The 19,223-nt window shown below is 40.5% G+C and overlaps 1 protein-coding gene across 2 annotated transcripts in view; it reads left to right on the top strand.

The window, feature by feature from the left end:
• PTPRB (protein tyrosine phosphatase receptor type B) overlaps positions 1–19,223 on the top strand; it is a 121,866-nt gene that overhangs the window by 86,697 nt on the left and 15,946 nt on the right. For both annotated transcript variants that reach the window (XM_033116618.1, XM_033116619.1), the window contains 8 exons: positions 5,503–5,609; positions 14,403–14,502; positions 15,339–15,422; positions 15,529–15,546; positions 15,670–15,751; positions 16,367–16,457; positions 17,133–17,209; positions 18,942–19,076. In XM_033116618.1, coding sequence (XP_032972509.1) covers positions 5,503–5,609; positions 14,403–14,502; positions 15,339–15,422; positions 15,529–15,546; positions 15,670–15,751; positions 16,367–16,457; positions 17,133–17,209; positions 18,942–19,076 — 694 coding nt within the window. The remainder of the gene's footprint in view (positions 1–5,502; positions 5,610–14,402; positions 14,503–15,338; positions 15,423–15,528; positions 15,547–15,669; positions 15,752–16,366; positions 16,458–17,132; positions 17,210–18,941; positions 19,077–19,223) is intronic.

Raw genomic sequence — 19,223 nt, 5'->3', positions numbered from 1 at the left:
CCCTAGGGAGAGCCCGGGCATTTGAATTCCAGTGCTGCCATTTTTAAACAGCATTACCTTGTAAACAGCATTTCAGTTCTATAATCATTTTTCTCATCTGCAAAACGTTACGGAGTTGTCCTGGGGAATCGATCAAACCTAGTCATGTCCCTTCTACATTAAGGTCTTCCAGTGGGTTCTGTTCTCTTTTAGGAGCAAGTGAAGATCCAGAGCAGGGCACACAAAGCTCTCACCTGTCCCCTCCCGCCTGCCTCACTAGCTCTGTCTCCTACCACTTGCCCCAAGTACACCCTGCCCTTTTGCTACTCCTCACTCCGTGGAGTTCCATTGAATAGGACATGGCTCTCTTATACCTCTGAGCCTTTGCACATTCTTTTCACTCTATTTGGGATGCCTGCCACTCCCTTATCTGGCTGATGAATTCCTTCAGATAGTTCAAAGGCCAGATCAAACCTCAACTAGCCCCACACCACCCCTGTCAACCCACGGCTGGGCAGTTGGGCCCTCAGCTCTATATCCACAGCACCCAGTCCGTACATTTCTCTAATCCTTCATTTACCAGTGGCTTTTAACCCTTTGCTTATTCACCTACCCTCTTCACTACACTTCGAGAGTTCACAGTCTAACAGAGGAAATAGACGTGACATTGATTATGAAACAATATGGCAAGTACCTGGCACAAAAGAGGTGTTTATTAAATGTTTGTGAACAAATAAGGGAAAGATCCAAGATGCTCTATGAAAAGTTACACATTCTTATTGTAGCTTAATCAGCTCATGCTGATTAAACATATTTGTTTTATTGGACACGGCTTTCCTGCACTTCTCCAATATATGTCTGGTTCAGTCCTGTGAAAAGCATGCTAGGAAAACGCTCGATAAGAGGAGGCAGAGCCTTTCAAAGCATGAGGGAGAAGCACATGCTAAGTGGCCTCCTGTGTGGGGGCTGCTGAACCCTGGCTCAGGGCAGTCAGTTCCGCCCGCCTTAAGATGATAATCACCACGGAGACCCTCGATGTGATCAGGCATCTGTTTTTCCAGAGAGAATAGGTGGACAGGAAAGAACGCGGAAAAGGTGAAATTAGGATCGAAAAGAAATAGGAAATGCTAGTTTAGCTACTCTGTAAGTTTATTATGTCAGCGACTACGTGTTCCCATTCGTTGTGTTTCTATGATCCGGTTGTATAATTAACATTGTTTCATATGGGAAGAGAAAGGGCGGATCACGATGGGTGAGAGGTAGTTTAGAGATTAAGAAAGTGCTGATTTGGTTTTGTTTCTATTCTAAATAGAACAGCAATGTGACCATGGGCAGGTAAATCAGCTTCTCTTGCCCTCGTTTTCCTCAAATGAAGGAAATTAAACCACACGATCTCTAAGTTTGTGCTATAGAATTTTCTGATTCTGCACACGTGTGAAGTGTCCAGGGTACTCTTAGATAATCTATTCATTAAAATAATCTTATTCATATAATTATATTTATCACGCTGATAATATATACCATACATGGGCCTCCTCTGTGAAAGGTACCTGGCCAGGTGCTGTGGGGGATAAAAAGATCAGTAAGGTGGAGCGCCTGCCTTCAAGGAGTTTATAATGAGAACAATTTAATATATGCTTTCAAAGAGAAAGAAGACATGTCTGTAAAATATTAGCAGAAATGCTGAAGGACATAAGAGGGATGTAGGTAAATAAATGCTCTGAAGGTTCCAAGGGCTTCTCGTGGGAGGCATTATGTTAGCTGGGCATTAAAAAGTAGGGAAGGATTTGAAAATACGGAGATAAGGACAGGAGATTCAGGCGGAGGGAACAGAAAGAGTCAACATGCAGAGGTGAAAATACACAGATTGTTTAGAGAAGAGCAAATAGTCTTTTTTCAAGCAGGGCTGAGGGTGCTTAAAAAGAGGTAGCCGGGAAGACAAGACCAAGAAGATAGGACGAGACAGGATTCTGGATGAGTGCTAAGGGATGCAGTAGGGAATGTGGTTGTGGTGTCCATTTTGGGAAAGGGTTCTCAGGGCAGAGCTCCTGATGGCCCACTCATTTTAAGCCGAGCTTGTACAAGGTCATTGTCTCCCTCCTGGGTCCCTAAATGTTCTTATTCATCTGGATCCATTTCATACTTTGCGTTTGCACCTGTGAATCCTAGAATTTCAGAACAGAATATATCAAGGTGGTTATAGCCAATGCTTTTATTTTACAAATGAGGAAACCGAGGCATAAAGAAGTTTAGCGACCATTCAACTATTCAGCGACAAAGAGAGAACTGGGCCTCAGAACCTTTGCTTCCTAGCCTGGGCCCTTTTTATAATCCCTCCAACAGAAATTATTGCTATTAAACCAAAATTAAGCCAAGAGGAAGTAGAAGAAAGAAATCTGGACTAGGAATCAGAAAATACAGACTTTAGTTTTCTTTCACCAGCTTTCTCTGTAATCTTGAATGAGACATGGACTCTCTCCAAGCTTCAAGTTCTGAACTACTAAAGTAATATAATAAGCTTCCTTATATTGGAGAGGTTGGAGACGATCAAATAAAACCATGTTTGTACAAGTTCTTTCACACTTACAAATCACTATACAAATATAAGAAAGGCTTATGATCAGAGAGACTCCTTCAAATTTCCAAAGGTACAATAGCAACACACACCATCTCCTCACCTTCCCACTTAACATGTGCTCACTGCTGGTTACCTTTTAGGGACATCTCACAATATTTCAATCAACAGTCTGTTATTCCTGACACAACCTTTGGAAAGTGTCTTTACAGATCAGTATTATCTTGATCAATATTATCTTGTTCATTTTATAAGACCACGCTTGGAGCTGGGCATGACTTAGAAGGAGGCAATCGAGGGTCAGAACAATTTTCCCTGCCTGTTACTGCTTCCAAATTGTCATAGGACATGCTCAGATACTTCTCGGTTCAACAAATACAGATTAAAAAAAAAAAAAAAACAGAAAAGGAAAAAGGAGTCTTCCTTTTACTTTCGGAGGATTTAAATTGACACTAGAAAAAGTTTTCCCGTATAAACCAAGTTTGATACTCTCAGTAAACCTATAGTCTCAGAATCTCAAGACAGAAAGAATTCAAGAGGTGGCCCAAGCTGGTCTTGAACTTGGTGCAGCAGTACTGTCCTGCAGCTTCCCTGAGAGCTGGTTCTCCTCCAGCCTCTGCTTAAAGCCCTTCAACAACCATCTATGTGGCAGCTCATCCTCTAGATGTTAGAAGGTGGCTCTATGCTCCTAAACTACACCTCTGTTACTTCATCCTACTGAGCTCAGTTTTCCCTTCAAGACGAAAAATAATGATGCCTGTTTCCTCTTCTATGTGGCAGCCTTCCTTAAATCTGAAATCAACTCTCATGTCCCTCTAAGTCTTTTCTGTCATCACCCTGGTCAATCACTTCAAATGATCTCTAACGCTTCCTAAAATATGTTCCCAGCAATTGAGTGCAGCCCTCCAGACTGGACCTGACTCACTCAGAGATCATGAGACTTAGGCTCCGTAATGGAGACAGTAGACTCTGTATCCAGGCTGAGGTTGCAATTCTGTATTTTAAGAGCTGCACTTTGCCTGCTTATTGAATGAGGGCCAGCTCATCTCCAGTCACCATACCACATGGGGACATGGACAGCCACCTCAGCAGCTCTCCTGTCCGGGTGACTGGAGTAACTCCAAATGTCAGCTGAAGAATTCTAAATCGATCTCACTGTCACTCCAAATCCAATATAGCCCAAGCAGAGCTCCTCCTCTTCCCCAGTCTAACTCCCATTTCTATCAGTGATGCCGTTTTTCTCCCAAATGACCTGAGCTCAAATCTGAACCTGAACCATCTTTGATTCCTCCCTTCTCCTCTTCAGGCGAGGCCCTATGTCATCCCTCCTCTCAATGCCCTTCAGTCTTCTTTCTGTCCTCACTGCCCCTGCCCCAGGCCAGGGCACCATGTTCTTGCCCTCCAGTATCACTGTAGTCTCTTAGCTGGCCCTGCTGGCTCTTCCATTTGATTTCACACTGTTCCCCAACTTGGAACCCTGTACTCCAGGCCACGCCACCTCCTTATGCCCAAACATGCAATTTCCTCCGATTTCCAGTATTCCTCATTTACAATTTAATATATGCTTTCTTCTTTTACTATTTGCCTTATTTATTGATATGGTTTTCCTAGTTTTCAAGAGGAGTGACATGTATCTCATTGTACCCAGCAGTTAAACATAATGAAGGTGTTTAATAAATTTTTATGACGACAATAATATTAAAATATTTTTAGATAATACCTATTGTAAAATATACCTAATGCTTTTTAGAAAATACCTAGTGCAAAAAACATGGGGAGATACATAATTTTACTTGTAATGTTCAAAGCAAAATTTCATTTCTATATGTAATATTAAAAAAACAATAGCCACAATAACAATAATACTAACGATACTGATATTTGACCAATTTGACTGTGCTAATGGGAACCTCAGAATTACTGGCCCCACGATGGAGCTCTATAGCTTCCCAAACGCCTCAATGTTCTCCTCCACAGTCTTCCTTGATGTTGGTAAATGGCACCTCCATTCTTCCACTTGTTCCTCAGCCACAACGTGTGGAGTCATCCATGATTCCACCCTTTCATATTCCACATCCATCAGCAAATCTTTCCGCTCTTTTCTTTGAAATATCCCACACTGTCACTACCGATACCACTACATTCTGGTCCAAGCTAGCATTCCCCATCTGGCTACTGCAATACCCTCCAGCTGGTAGCTCTTTTGCCATTGTCCCTTCTGTTTATTCTCCATTCCGCAGCAGCCAGAGTGATCCTGGTAGCATCCTCCAGTGGCTTTCTATGTCTCTCAGAACAAAAGCCAAATCCTCACCATGACCTCCTGGGTCTTACACGGTCAGGCCCCATCTGCATCTCCTACCGCTCCCCCCTCCTTTCCTGTGCTTCAGCCCTTCTGGCCTTCTTGCACGCAGGCATGTTTCTGCCTCAGAGCCTTGTACCTGCCCAGAATGCAGGCATGGCTCCCTCCCTCCCTTTCCTCAGATTTCTGTGTAAGTGTCCTTTTATCAAGGAGACCTTCGTTGACCATGCTAAATAAAGCAGTCCCACATGCTCTTTACCCATTGCTTTCCATCTCCCCTACTCTACTGCTTTCTTCTTTATGGTACATATCACCATAAAATATATATTTGGCATATTTTTTAATCTGACTTCTTCTATAAAAATGTAACTTCTGGGATATTAGCGACTTTATTTTTGTTCCTTGTAGTATATCCAGCTCCTGGAACAGGGACTGGCACACAGTAGGGGTTCCATAAATATTTGATGAATGAATGAATGAATGAATGAATGAACGAAAGAACCCAGGTCTGTCTGATTCCATAATTCATATGCTACCCTGCCTACCCATTGACAGGTGCCCACCCTGTTTCTCCTTGAATGCATTTTTCAGCTAGCCCTACTGTGGTCAGCAACTAATTTATGCCTAAATAAATCTGTTTTCTTTCCAGAATCAGCATTCGGGCTTTTACACAGCTATTTGATGAGGACCTGAAAGAATTCCCAAAGCCACTCTATTCAGACACATTTTTCTCTTTGCCTATCACCACTGAATCAGGTAAGGCTAACCTTTCCGTCTATCCACCTTTTCTACTATCCACCAAGTTACAAGGGCCTCTAGTGGAGAGATCTGCTAACTTGGCTGATGGTGAAGGGAATATTTATTTCCACTTGAAATTTAATCTTTATGTGATTATGGGTTGATGTGGATTAGAGGAATTGTAAAACTTCTGTCAGAGAATGCATTGAAAGGGAATTAATCTAGAAAAGGTGGAAGTGCCAGAATGTTTTTTCTATTAAAGATGAATTATTTTAAATATTGGGTGAAAAACATTCAAATCAAGAGCCTGTATGGGTCAAAATATAAGGACATACGAAAGGCTTTCAGTCATAAGAGGGAAAGTATATGCGCATATATGTAGCAATGAATAGAAAAAAGGAACAAAAAATACCACAGTATTAACAATGAATATCTCAAGGTAGTGGGATTACAGGTGACTCTTTTTCCTTTTGCTTGTTATATGTTGTTTTTACACTATAAAAAATGCTTACATAAATTTATGAAACTTCTATTATGTGTGAGAGGGAAAGCCTGAGTAATAATAGATTTATATTTACTGGTCACCTTCTCTGTGGAGGTACAGTTTTAAGCATAGTATATATAATAATTTATCCAAACCTCACTACAACCTTTTGAGGTAGATACTATTATCATTCCCATTTTTTAATTTATTTTTATTATTTTATATTTCAATTACACTTGACATCTAAAATTATTTTATATTAGTTTCAGGTATACATCACACTGGTCAGATAGTCACATAATTTACAAAGTGGTCCCCCAATCAGTCCAGGACCCATCTGGCACCATGCATAGTTAACAATATCATTGACTATATTCCCTCTGCTGTACTTTACATCTCCGTGGCTATTTTATAATTACCAACTTGTACTTCTTAATCCCTTCATCTTTTTCATCCTGCCTCCCACCCCCCTCCTATCTGGCAGCCATCAGTGTATCCTCTGTATCTATAAGTCAGTTTCTATTTTCATTGTTTATTTTGTGCTTTAGAGTCCACATATGAGTGAGATCATATGGTATTTGTCTTTCTCTGTCTGACTAATTTCACTTAGCATAATACCCTATTAGGAGCATCCATGTTGTCGCAAATGGTAAGAGTTCATTCATTTTTATGACCAGGTAATACTCCATTGTATAAAGGTACCACATCTTCTTTATCCAGTGGTCTATTGATGGACACTTATGTTGCTTCCATATCTTGGTTATTGTAAATAATGCTGCAGTGAACATAGGGGTGCATATATCCTTCCGAATTAGTGTTTGGATTTCTTCAGATAAATACCCAGAAGTAGAATTGCTGGATCATAAGGTAATTCTATTTTCAATTTTTGAGGAATCTCCATACTGTTTTCCATAGTGGCTGTACCAATTTGCAATCTTACCAACAGTGCATGAGGTAAGATTTTCACCACTTGATTTATTGATGATAGCCATTCTGACAGGAGTCAAGTGGTATTTCATTGTGGTTTTAATTTGCATTCCTCTGATAATTAGTGACATTGTGCATTTTTTTGATATGTCTATTGGCCATCTCTGTCTTCTTTGGAGAAATGTCTATTCATGTCCTCTGCCCATTTTTTAATTGGATTGTTTATTTATTTATTTTTTTTGGTGTAAAGTTGCATGAGTTCTTTATAAATTTTGGGTATTAACCCCTTATTGTATGTATCACTAGTGAATATCTTTTCCCAATTGATAGCTTTTTTCATTTAGTTGATGGTTCCCTTTGTCCTGCATAAACTCTTTAGTTTGATGTAGTCCCATTTGTTAATTTTTTTCTTTTGTTTCCCTTGCCCAAGGAGATATATCACAAAAAATATTACTAAGAGCAATGTCAGAGAGTTTATTGCTTATGTTTTCTTCTAGGAGTTTTATGGTTTCATGTCTTACATTTAAGTCTTTAATCCACTTTGAGTTTATTCTTGTATATGGAGTAAGAAGGTGGTCCAGTTTCATTTTTTTGCATGTATCTGTCCAGTTCTCCCAATACCATTCATTGAATAGACTCTCTTCACCCCATTGTATATTCTTTTCTTCTTTGTCATAGATTAATTGACCCTATAGGCATGGGTTTATCTGGGCTCTCTATTCTGTTCCATTGATCTGTGTGTCTGTTTTTATGCCAGTAACATGCTGTTTTGATTACTGTAGCCTTGTAGTACAGTTTGATATCAGGTAGTTTGATACCTCCAACTTTGTTCTTCTTTCTCAAGATTGCTGTGGCTGTTCGGGGTCTTTTGTGGTTCCATATAAATTTTAGGATTATTTGTTCTAGTTCTGTAAAAGAAATGCCATTGGTATTTTGATAGGGATTACACTGAATCTATAGATTGCTTTGGATAGCATGGACATTTTAACAATGTTAATTCTTCCTAGTATAGCCTTCCATTTATTTGTATCTTCTTTGATTTCTTTCTTCAATGTCTTATAATTTTCTTCTATGTCTTATAATTTAATCTCTTTGGTTAAATTTATTCCTAGGTTGTGGGAGTTTTTTTATGCAATTATAAATGGGGTTGTTTTCTTAATTCTCTTTCTGATAGTTCATTATTGGTGTATAAAAATGCAACCAATTTCTGAATATTAACTTTGTATCTTGCTACTTTACTGAATTCCTTTATTAGTTCTAATAGAATTTTGGTGGAAACTTTAGGGTTCTCTATATCATCCCCGTTTTAAAGCTGAGGACCTGAGGCACCAAGAATTTAAGTAACTCAGATTTCTGTGCAAGTGTCCTCTTATCAAGAAGACCTTCATTGACCATGCTAAATAAAGCCTAGTAGAGCTGGGAAAGATAGCTGACACTTTTCTGCCTGAATCCTTAACCTCTGTACTGCACTGCTTTGGAATATTTCTATCAGGCTAAGAATAACATCATTTTTCAATATGTTGTTCCTTGATACCATTAACTGTCACAGCCTTTTCCTGTAGCCAGTGTTTCACAATGCTTGGTCTCAGTAAGTTCTTCTTTATAGCTTAAACAGTCTGTCATGCTGCATGACAAAAAATGACTCAGCCTCACAAACACTCCCATCTATTTATGCCAAATATAGGGATAATCTCCCACTTTTCATACCAAAAAGAGATCAGAACACAATTAAGAGGATTTAGATGTGTTTGCTTATAATTTAATATAAGTACGGGCTTTGTAAACACAATAGTTTCCTCTTTGAGATACTGTTATACAACAAAAATCTATATAATCTAGTAAAGGAAGATAGTAAACATATATACAAAAAAAGAGAATATTAACCACATTAAAAGAAATATGATTGTGTTAATTTGATGAGTCTTGAAAAGCAACATTGAATAAACAAATCCACAGGCTTAAAATGAAACTTCAAAAATGGGCTACTTCATAGACCTAAATGTAAGAGCTAAAACAATAATACATTTAAAAGAAAACCTAGGAATAAATCTTTGTGAACTTGATTAGGAAATGATTTCTTAGATATGACACCAAAAGCTCAAGCAACAACAAAAACAACAATAAATAGATAAATGGGACTTAATCAAAATTGAAAACTTTTGTACTTCAAAAGAGACCATAAAGAAAGTAAAAAGACAACCCACAGAATGGGAGAGACTATTTGCCAATCATATATCTGATAAGGTTTGAATATCCAGAATACGTAAATAATTTTATTTTGCAACTCAATAATAAAAAAAACAAATAAAGGATGTGAAGAGACATTTCTCCAAAGAAGATACTACAACTGTCCAATAAACATATGAAAAGAGGCTCAAAGTGATTAGTCATTAGGAAAATACAAATCAAAACTATAAGATACCACTTCACACCCACTAGGATGGCTGTAATCAAATAGACAGTAACAAGATTTCCAGTCAAGATGGTGGAATAGGTAAACGCTATTCTCACCTCCTCTCAGGACCAGATCGGTTACAACTAAACTATAGAAAATCACCTGAATTCTAGCTGAACCTACAACTGTAGACATACAGAAACAGACATCTCAAGACTGGTAGCAGGGGCAGAGATGCAGACCGGTCTGGTCCCACACCAGCGTGGGAGGGATAACTTGGGAGGGATAACTTGGTTTCAGAGGTCCCCCTGAGGAGCAAGGAGTCTCTGCCCCACCCCAACCCAGGGTTTCAGTGATGGGAAGAGAAGTCCCCATAATTTCTGGCTTTGAAAACCAGCAGAGATTATCGCCATGTGAGTTGGAGGGTGGCTGCATGCCCAGACACTCCTTTTAAAGGGACCACACATGGACTTACTTGCTGCTGGACTCACTTGCTCTGAGTTCCAATGCTGGGGCACCAGCTCAAAAGGTGCCAGGGACATAGGGGGAGGAACTGAGTTGTCTGGCTTCAGGATGATGGCTGGAGGGGCAGCTTTCACCCTGACGGAGGAGCTGGCAGAAGCCATTGTTTATTTCTTGAGCCCTCCCCATCCCTGCATGCAGATACACGCAGACGCCCTGAGTCTCCATCAAACTGGCTATCATCTTTCATCTGCCCCGTCCTAGTGATTCCCTGAGACTACACCCCACGCAACTTTCAGGTACACCCAAATCGCTTCCAGTGGCTTTTCCATATAAACAGCCTGTCTTGGCTCATGCTGTAGACTTTTCTAAAATCTCTCAAAGATTCATAAAACCCAACCAAGCAGCATTTGGCTTCAGCATGTCTCAAACTTCTGGCTAAGCAGTCCTAAGCCTGGCAATAGTGGCCAGCCTTGGTTCACAGCTTGGCTTCTCAAGTCACCTCCAAGCACAGTGTGGGTAGCAGCCATCTGCAGATTGCTTTGTGCCTCATGCCAGGTGGCCCTGGGCAGGGCACAGACTGAGGCTGAATTTCGCCTGCAATGAGTCCCCTCCTAGGAGGCCCTGGGGCTGGCAGGCCCAGGACAAGCTTCTGACTAGGCCAGAGCATCACCTGGCTGCCTCTGAGCACAATCCACCCAAAGGACACACTGGGCAGGCACCAGGGTTTTGCTAAAGCCAACCCTGCTCTGTAGGGTCAGCCCCTGCACAACAGCTCCTACACTATAGTCACAGCCAGTCCTCACAACCAATCAGCCTTAGGGCTAATCTCTCTCATTGACATGCAAAAAGTAATCAAGTCTCACCTACAATAGGTGGGCACATACAACCCACACAAGGAACATACCTGGAGCACCCGGCTCTGGTGACCAGGGAGACTGCACCAGTGGGTCCCACAGGACACCTACTACATCAGGCCATTCTACTAAGACCACAAGGCATAGCAGCCCTACATAAAAACAAACATTTGGGAGGCAGCCAAAATGGGGAGACAAAGAAACATTTCCCAAATAAAAGAACAGAATAAAGCTCCAGAAAAAGAACTAAACAAAATGGAGACAAGCAATCTACAAAATGCAGTGCTGCAAACACTGGTTATGAGGATGCTCAATGATCTCAGGGAGAACTTCAATAAAGAGATAGGAAACATAAAAATGGAGATAGAAAACATGAATAAGAACCAGTCAGAAGTAAAGAATACAATAACTTAAATGAAGAATACATTAGAGGGAATCAATAGTAGATTAGCTGAAGCAGAGGATTGATTTAGAAGATAAGGTAGCATAAAACACCCAATTAGAACAGCAAAAAGAAAAAAGAATCCACAAAAATGGGGAGAGTTTAAGGGGCCTCTGGGCAAACATCAAGCATATCAACATTTGCATCATAGGGGTACCAGAAGGAAAAGAGTGAGAGCAAGAATTGAAACTCTATTTGAAGAAATAATGATGGAAATTTTTCCTAACCTGACAAAGGATATAAACATATAAATCCAGGAAGTGCAGAGAGTCCCAAACAAGATGAACCGAAAGAGGCCCGGACCATGACACATCATAATTAAAATGGCAAAGGTTAAAGACAAAGAGAGAATCTTAATAGCAGCAAGAGAAAAACAGTTAGTTCTACCTACAAGGGAGCCCCCATAAGACTATCAGCTGATTTCTTAACAGAAACTTTGCAGGCTAGAAGGGATTAGCAGGAAATATTCAAAGTAATGAACCAAGGACCTATAACCAAGATTACTTTACCCAGCAAAGCTGTTATTTACAATTGAAGGACAGATAAAGAGCTTCCCAGACAAGAAAAAGCTAACGGAGTTCCTCACCACCAAACCTATATTATTAGAGGGATTTCTTTAAGACACACACACACACACACACACACACACAAATCAAAAATAAGAATAATAAAATGACAATAGCTACATATCTATCAACAATTACCTTCAATGTAAATGGATTAAATGCTCCAATCAAAAGATAGGGTGGCTGAATAGATAAGAAAATAACACCCTTACATATGCTGCCTACAAGAAACTCACTTCAGATTGAAAGATACCTACAAACAGAAAGTTAAGTGATGGAAAAATTTATTTCATGAAAATGAAAATGGAAAAAGAAAGAAAATCTGTGGTAGCAATACTTATACCAGACAAAATAATCTTTAAAACAAAGCCTATAATAAGACACAAAGAAAGACCTAGTAATTCCACTTCTGGGAATTTATTCGAAGAAACCCAAAATGCTACTTTGAGAGACTGTGTGCCTCCATATGTTCATTGTAGTATTGTTTACAATGCCCAAGATGTGGAAGTAGCCTGGGTGTCCATCTATGGAAGAATGGATAAAAATATATAAAAGTATATATATATATATATATATATATATATATATATATATATATATATATATATACACACTCTCCTGGAAGGGAAGAGTATGGAAAGGAATGGATTCTTGCCTTCTGCAGCAGCATGGATAGACCTGGAGAGTATTGTGCTGAGTGAAGTACTTCAGACAGCGAAAGACAGATACAATGTGATTTCACTTTTATGTGAATCTGAAGAACAAAATAAACAAACAAAACAGAAACAAACCAATAGATACAGAGGGCATTTTGATGGTTGCCAGACAGGAGAAGGCCTGGGAATGGATGAAAAAGGGGAAGGGATTAAGGAGTACAAATAAGGAGTACAAATTGGTTGTTACAAAGTAGTCATGGAGATGTAGGGTATAGCATAAGGAATGTAGTCAGTAATATTGTAATAACTATGTATGGTGTCCGATGAGTACTTGATATGTTGGAGTGATAGATGGGAGCAGGGTTGGGGGACGGGCTGAAAAAGGTGAAGGCATTAAGTACAAATTGGTAGTTACAAAATAGTCATGGGGATGTAAAGCATAGAGAATACAGTCAATAGTATGGTGATAACTATGTAAAATACCAGGTGGGGACTAATCATGGGGAGTCACTTCTTAAATTATATAAATGTCGGACCACTATGCTGTACACCTGAAATTAATATAAAATAATACTGAATGTCAACTGTAATTGAAAAATTTAAAAAGGGGGGGGAAAGATGAAGAGAAATAAGAGGTTCAAATTTCCAGATATAAAACAAATACATCATGGGGATGTAATGTACAGCATGGGGAATATAATCAATAATAGTGTAATAGCATGGTACGGTGTCAGAGGGTTACTGGACTTACCATGATGATCACTTCTTGAGGTATATAAATGTTGAATAACTATTGTTTACACCTGAAACTGATATAATGTTGTATGTTAGCCATATTTTAATAAAAATCTTTTTTAGAAAAAGGACAACAAGTATTAGCGAGGATATGGAGAAATTGGAACCCATATACATTGCTTATGAAACTGAAATGGTGTAGCTGCTTTGGAAAACAGTTTTGCAGTTCCTCAAAACTTAACTTAGGGTTACCATCTAACCCAACAATTCCACTCCTAAATATATAACCAAGAGAAATGAAACCATACATCCACACAAAAATTTGTAAACAGATGTTCATTGTAGCATTATTCATAATAACAAAAAAATAGAAATAACCCAAATATCCATCAATGGGTGATTAGATAAACAAACTTGACATATCCATACAATGGGATATTATTGAGCCATAAAAAAGAAGGAAATACTGATTAATGCTACGATATGGATGAACCTTTAAAACATTGTGCTATCTGAAAGAAGCCAATCACAGAAGACCATGTACTTATGATTCAGTTTATGTAAAATGTCCAGAAAAGGCGAATCTATGAAGACAGAAAGTAGATTAGTGGTTGCCAGGGATTAGGGAGAGGGAATAATAGAGAATGATGGCTAAGGGGCATGGAGTTTCTTTGGGGGGAGGGGAATGATGAAAATGTTACAAAATGAATGTGATCATGTTTGCAAAACTCTGTGGCTATACTAAAAATCATTGAATTATACAATTTAAATGGATACATTGTATGACGTGTGAATTCTATTTCAATTAAATTGTTCAAAAATCGGGCTGCTCTGACCTGTTCATAAACTCCCAGTGGCATTAGCATACCAGAAAAAAAAATGAGATTTTGTTAAAATAACTCTCAGCAATTCACTGGATTTGCCCAAGTCCCAGATGCTGTGACTTGTTTCATACACATGAAACAGCATTTTTATTTTGGTGTCAAATTACTGGCCTTTATTTCAGGTGCCCCAAGCTTTACATACAAGCACAAAATCCTTTAAAAGCTAAACACCATTAAGTTCAAAAGTATAATGACCAACCTGCCATTACAAGGTAGTAGCCAGCATTGCATGTTCTCAGCTGCGTACTCCTAGCCTTTAGATAATAAATGCTTCAGTGTGGGCAACGTTCCACTCCTTCTGCAATAAGGCTCCTAGGGAGGTAGGGCTTCAGTAGCTCCCTTACTGATTCTTTAGCACTAATGTTCCCACCTGGGTTTGTTGTTTCCATCTGGATTATTGTAGAGCCTTTGTTCGGAGTAATTGAAGGTGTGAGTGCTGGTCTGTTCTTAATTGGCATGCTGGTGGCTGTTGTTGCCTTATTCATCTGCAGACAGAAAGCGAGGTGAGTACCCACAATCCTTTGGTGATTGGGCCCACAACTGGAAAGATGCAACTGGAAATGCCCTTTAGCCTGAATAGTAAGAAGGGAAGATAATTTCTCTAGGTTAAATCGCCTTTATTGTTTCTCAAGAGAAACAAAAGCAAACACTAAAACCATGACTCACTTTTCTCTGCCTCTCTACAGACCGTTGATGAATTTTACCCTTCCCAAAAGGCTGAGGGGCCATGTGTAGACTTCATTTGAATGTGAAATAACTCTTTTAGCACAGGAAAAGAAAAATATTTTGTGTGTGGTTAAATCTCCTCATGAAGACAGAGATGTCTGCAAATTTTGTGCCCAAATACTTTTCTGAAATACGCTGAAAAGTATGGTTGACATCACCATTTTGTGGCTCAGATCTGCCATGCTAATTTAAGGAGAGACCAAAAAGAATCAAATAGCATGTGGTCCCATGCCACACTCTCCTCTCTTAGGGAATTCTTTTCTTTGGCACATTGTCCTCTCTTTTGCAGTCATGTCTTGCATCTAAGGTTTACTGGGACTGTTTTTAAGGCAAGTTTTATTGAGAGTGTGGGAAGTGATTGTGACCTGTCGCCAAAAACCAGAAGACGAATCTTCAGCTATTGCAGAGATCCGTTTCTGAGTGGGAAAAATCTATTTCTTCTTTGTGTTCTTCCTCTCCTTCCCTCCCTCAAAGAGATGTTGGCTGAGTGAAAATCTACATGAATACTGAAAAATCCATATTTGCACAAACATGCACAGCCTTACCATAAGTGGAAAAATATGTTGAAGTCGAGTTTCATAATCAGAATATAATCCTCTCCCTTATGTTGCAGCCATGGTCGCGAAAGGCCCTCTGCCCACCTGAGCATCCGCCGGGATCGACCATTATCTGTCCACTTGAACCTGGGCCAGAAAGGGTGAGCACCACATCTTCCGTCACACGGGTTATTGAAAGATGAGTTGATTGTGTTGTGTGAGGTTCGCTAACGAGGTCTTTGTTCTTCTTTTGGCTTCCCTTCCCAGTAACCGGAAAACTTCTTGGTAAGAGATGAAACTCATTGATTACTATATATTATCTGTTTTTGGAATACAGCTCTGACTTGTTATGGCATTGTCCCTTCAGTAATTTTCTTTTTTTTTTTTTCTGTTCTATTTTAACTATAGCCCAATAAAAGTAAATCAGTTTGAAGGGCACTTCATGAAGCTGCAGGCTGACTCCAACTACCTTCTATCCAAGGAGTATGAGGTACAACTCAGATGCAGTGATGCTTTAGCATCCTAGTCCTGAGCAGAATTTCCCTCCCAACTCCTATTGTGAAATCACAGACTGATCGGGCTCAGGAGTTAGGATAACACTTAGGATCCCAGCTGAGCACTCTTTTATGCCCCAGTCCCTACTCTGCTTAACATACCGACTAGTCTCACAGGCCAGTGTGATCGCCAGACTCTCACAGCAAACAAAGTGCTACCTGAATCAGATGATAAGAAAGAATGAACAAATTGCAAATGCAAACGTAACACTGGCAGTTACTTAACCTGGCCATTTGCTTGATGGGAGACAATGTGGTTTGGTGGAAAAGCTCCCAGGCTTTGGATTTGATTCCCGGCTTTGCAACCCAGGTGATCTGGGGCAAGTTAATTACCCTGTCTAAGCTTTATCTGTAAAATAGAGATAAAAATACCTCCTGTGAGGGGTTGGAGGCTGTGGTGGGGATCAGGACTAATGCATGTGGAATACTAGGCATTCCGTAGACAGTAGCTAGTGTACATAGTCTCCTAGTATTATGTATCTCGAGGATTGTATGATTTGCCATATCCTGTTTCATATTCTCCACTTGCAAACTTATTTTTGACCTGATAGGACTTAAAAGACGTGGGTCGAAACCAATCGTGTGACATTGCACTCTTGCCGGAGAATAGAGGGAAAAATCGATACAACAACATATTACCGTGTAAGTTTTGGGTTGAAATTTGTAGTACTGTCTTCCTCTAGCTGTTTCTTCTCTTTCCCAGGAATAAAATGGAGCTAAAGAAATATGGTGTAGCTGGATTTGGAAGATCTGAGGCTCTGAATGTCTTTACAAAGGAATGACTTGCATGTTACTGCACTTCTCTCCACATAAGCAGTAACCAACGTCAGCTCTGGTTCTGTGAGGCCTCTTAATGCTGTTGGCATTTCACCCTGGGGTCCTACTCCTTCTCTTTCGAGGCCTCAGAGCAGTAACAGGGTCAATGGCACAGGCCAACCTAGGTTTACTTAACAGCCTCCAGTTACAGCTGTTACCCTTACCCTGTGTGTGAAGCAATAGAAGGTAGTTTTTCTAGACTGCATTTGTTCGAGCAGTGAGGGGGTGCTGGACACTCCTTGGGCAACTGTCACTGTTACAAAGGAACGCACAGAGGCGCCCTCAAAGGGTGTGGTGTGTGTTTATGAGCCGCCTAGGCAACCTGGGGCAAGTCAGTTATCCTGTCTGAGCCTCATCTGCAAAACGGAGATGAGAACACCTCCCTTACGGGCTCTTGTGGGGACCAGAGCTAATGCATGTCAAATACCAAGCATTCCATAAACCGCAGAAAAATCACCCCAAGACTCAGTGACAAATCTCTCTTAAAACACTTCCTTCCAGATGATGCCTCTCGAGTGAAGCTGTCCAATGTGGATGACGACCCGTGCTCCGACTACATCAATGCCAGCTACATCCCTGTAAGTGAGCCTCTGGGCCGGGAAGGCTGGATGAAGCTCCGATGGGTGGCCACGCTGCAGATACCGCTCCTCCTGAATGCTAGCATTGCTCGCAGGTCCGGAAGCATACAGGCTTAGAAGGCCATGTCTGATTGCCATAAGACACGGGGTGTCCAGTTTGATCACTGCTAAGGCCCATTTTCCACAATGGCTATAGTCACAGGAGATTATGATGAGCCCACCCAGCATGCATTGTCACAGGTTGTTTTCTCTCTACAGCCCTTAGCCAAGATGAGTGCTCTCGAAAGAAGCTGGATCTCCCCTGCTAAGGCTGCCTAGTTAGGGAAGCTGATTCAAAGTTATTTAGGTTTTTGAAAAACCACAGACACAGCGCAAAGTTTGTGTCAAACTTTTTTTAGGCTCAGATTCTGGCTGGCATCGTGCCAACTTCCTAGAGCACGCTGCAGTGGAAAAAGCTTTAAGGTCAGACAGATCCAGGTTTCAATCCCGTCTCTGCCCCTTGCTGACTCTGTGAGCTTGGGCAAGTTATGTCACCTCTTTGGGCCTCCATTTCTTTTCCAAACAATGAGGATAAGTAATTTTTATCTTAAATAGCACCTTCCATTCATTCAATAAACACTCAGTAAGTGCTAGCTGTAAGTCAAACCCTGAGCTGTGTACAGGAATAAGGTAAGATATAATCCTGACCCTCTAGGAATTCTCAGCAGAGTTGGGGCATCAGGAAGTGACAAGGCGATGGCATGAGAAACAGGCTGGAGCAGTGCTTCTAATGTTAACATAGATCCACATCATCTGGGGGTCCTGTTAAAATGCAGATTCTAGTACAGCAGGGCTGGGGTGGCACCTGGGGTTCTGCATTTCTAACAAGCTCTTAGGTGAGCCCCGTGTTGCTAGTCTGAAGACCACTCTCTGGGTGGCAAGAAGTTAGACGTTGCCAAAGGAGTTTCTAAGAGGAGAACATCACCCAACAGAGAGAAAGATAAAGGAAAGCTCCTCAGAGCAGGCCGCATGCTGAGACTTGGAGGATAAATAAGGAATAGCCAGATGAGAGTCAGTGTTTGGGTGGGTGGGACGTGGGAGCGGCAGAGGTGACGTAATGTAGAGGTCCTGAAGAGAGACAAGGAAAGAGAGAGCTTTGACTTGGATCTGCAAGGAATTCTGTATCGCTGGAGTACAGAATGAGTGGGTGAAAATATCCTAGCTCATAGAGTTGTGGCTAAGATTAAATAAGATCTGTGAAAGTCCTGTCCCACGGCATGTTATATGGTAGGTGCTCAATAAACAGTGGTTTCTCTTTCCTTAAATTTCCCTTGCATGTCATCTCTTACTAACATTCTACTGTCAATCATCCAAAATGACGAAATTCTTCTAAGTTATATAAATAAAGAGCCTGATCAATGTCAGTCCCTCAGACAGTCTACACACACACACACACACACACACACACACACAATTGCAAGTGAAATGTTTTCTAGATTTTCACCTGAGTCCTCCATTGCCTTTCAGAATAGACCTAGCCTAATAAAAGGGAATTCGGCTCTTAACAATAGTGCAATGTTCTGGCCTGACGTCCTTCCTGCTCTCAAGCCTTGACACTTGTGTTAGTATCTTTTTCTCAAATCAGGAGCCTGGCAATGACCTACATATCATGTAATCTGCAGCACTAACCCTTTGTTTATAGTTCTGAAGAGGCCCATTGTTTCTGACTCTCCATATTGTAAATTCATCTCAGGGCAACAACTTCAGAAGAGAATACATTGCTACTCAGGGGCCTCTTCCTGGCACTAAGGATGACTTCTGGAAAATGGCGTGGGAACAGAACGTTCACAACATTGTCATGGTGACCCAGTGTGTCGAGAAGGGCCGAGTGAGTAAACAGTCTTCCTGACTTCTGAACTTTGCTTTCCGACACCTTGAGGGAATTCTTCACCATCAAAAGTTAAGCCTACAGAAGCCAAGTAGGGAGCATGTAAGAACATCGTTAGTGAATTAAGCCACTCAGTTATAAAACTCT

This window comes from Rhinolophus ferrumequinum, chromosome 10, assembly GCF_004115265.2.
Source record: "Rhinolophus ferrumequinum isolate MPI-CBG mRhiFer1 chromosome 10, mRhiFer1_v1.p, whole genome shotgun sequence".
Taxonomy (NCBI): Eukaryota; Metazoa; Chordata; class Mammalia; order Chiroptera; family Rhinolophidae; genus Rhinolophus; species Rhinolophus ferrumequinum.
Note: the sequence above shows the minus strand (reverse complement) of the source record. Positions and strands in the feature narration are given on the sequence as shown.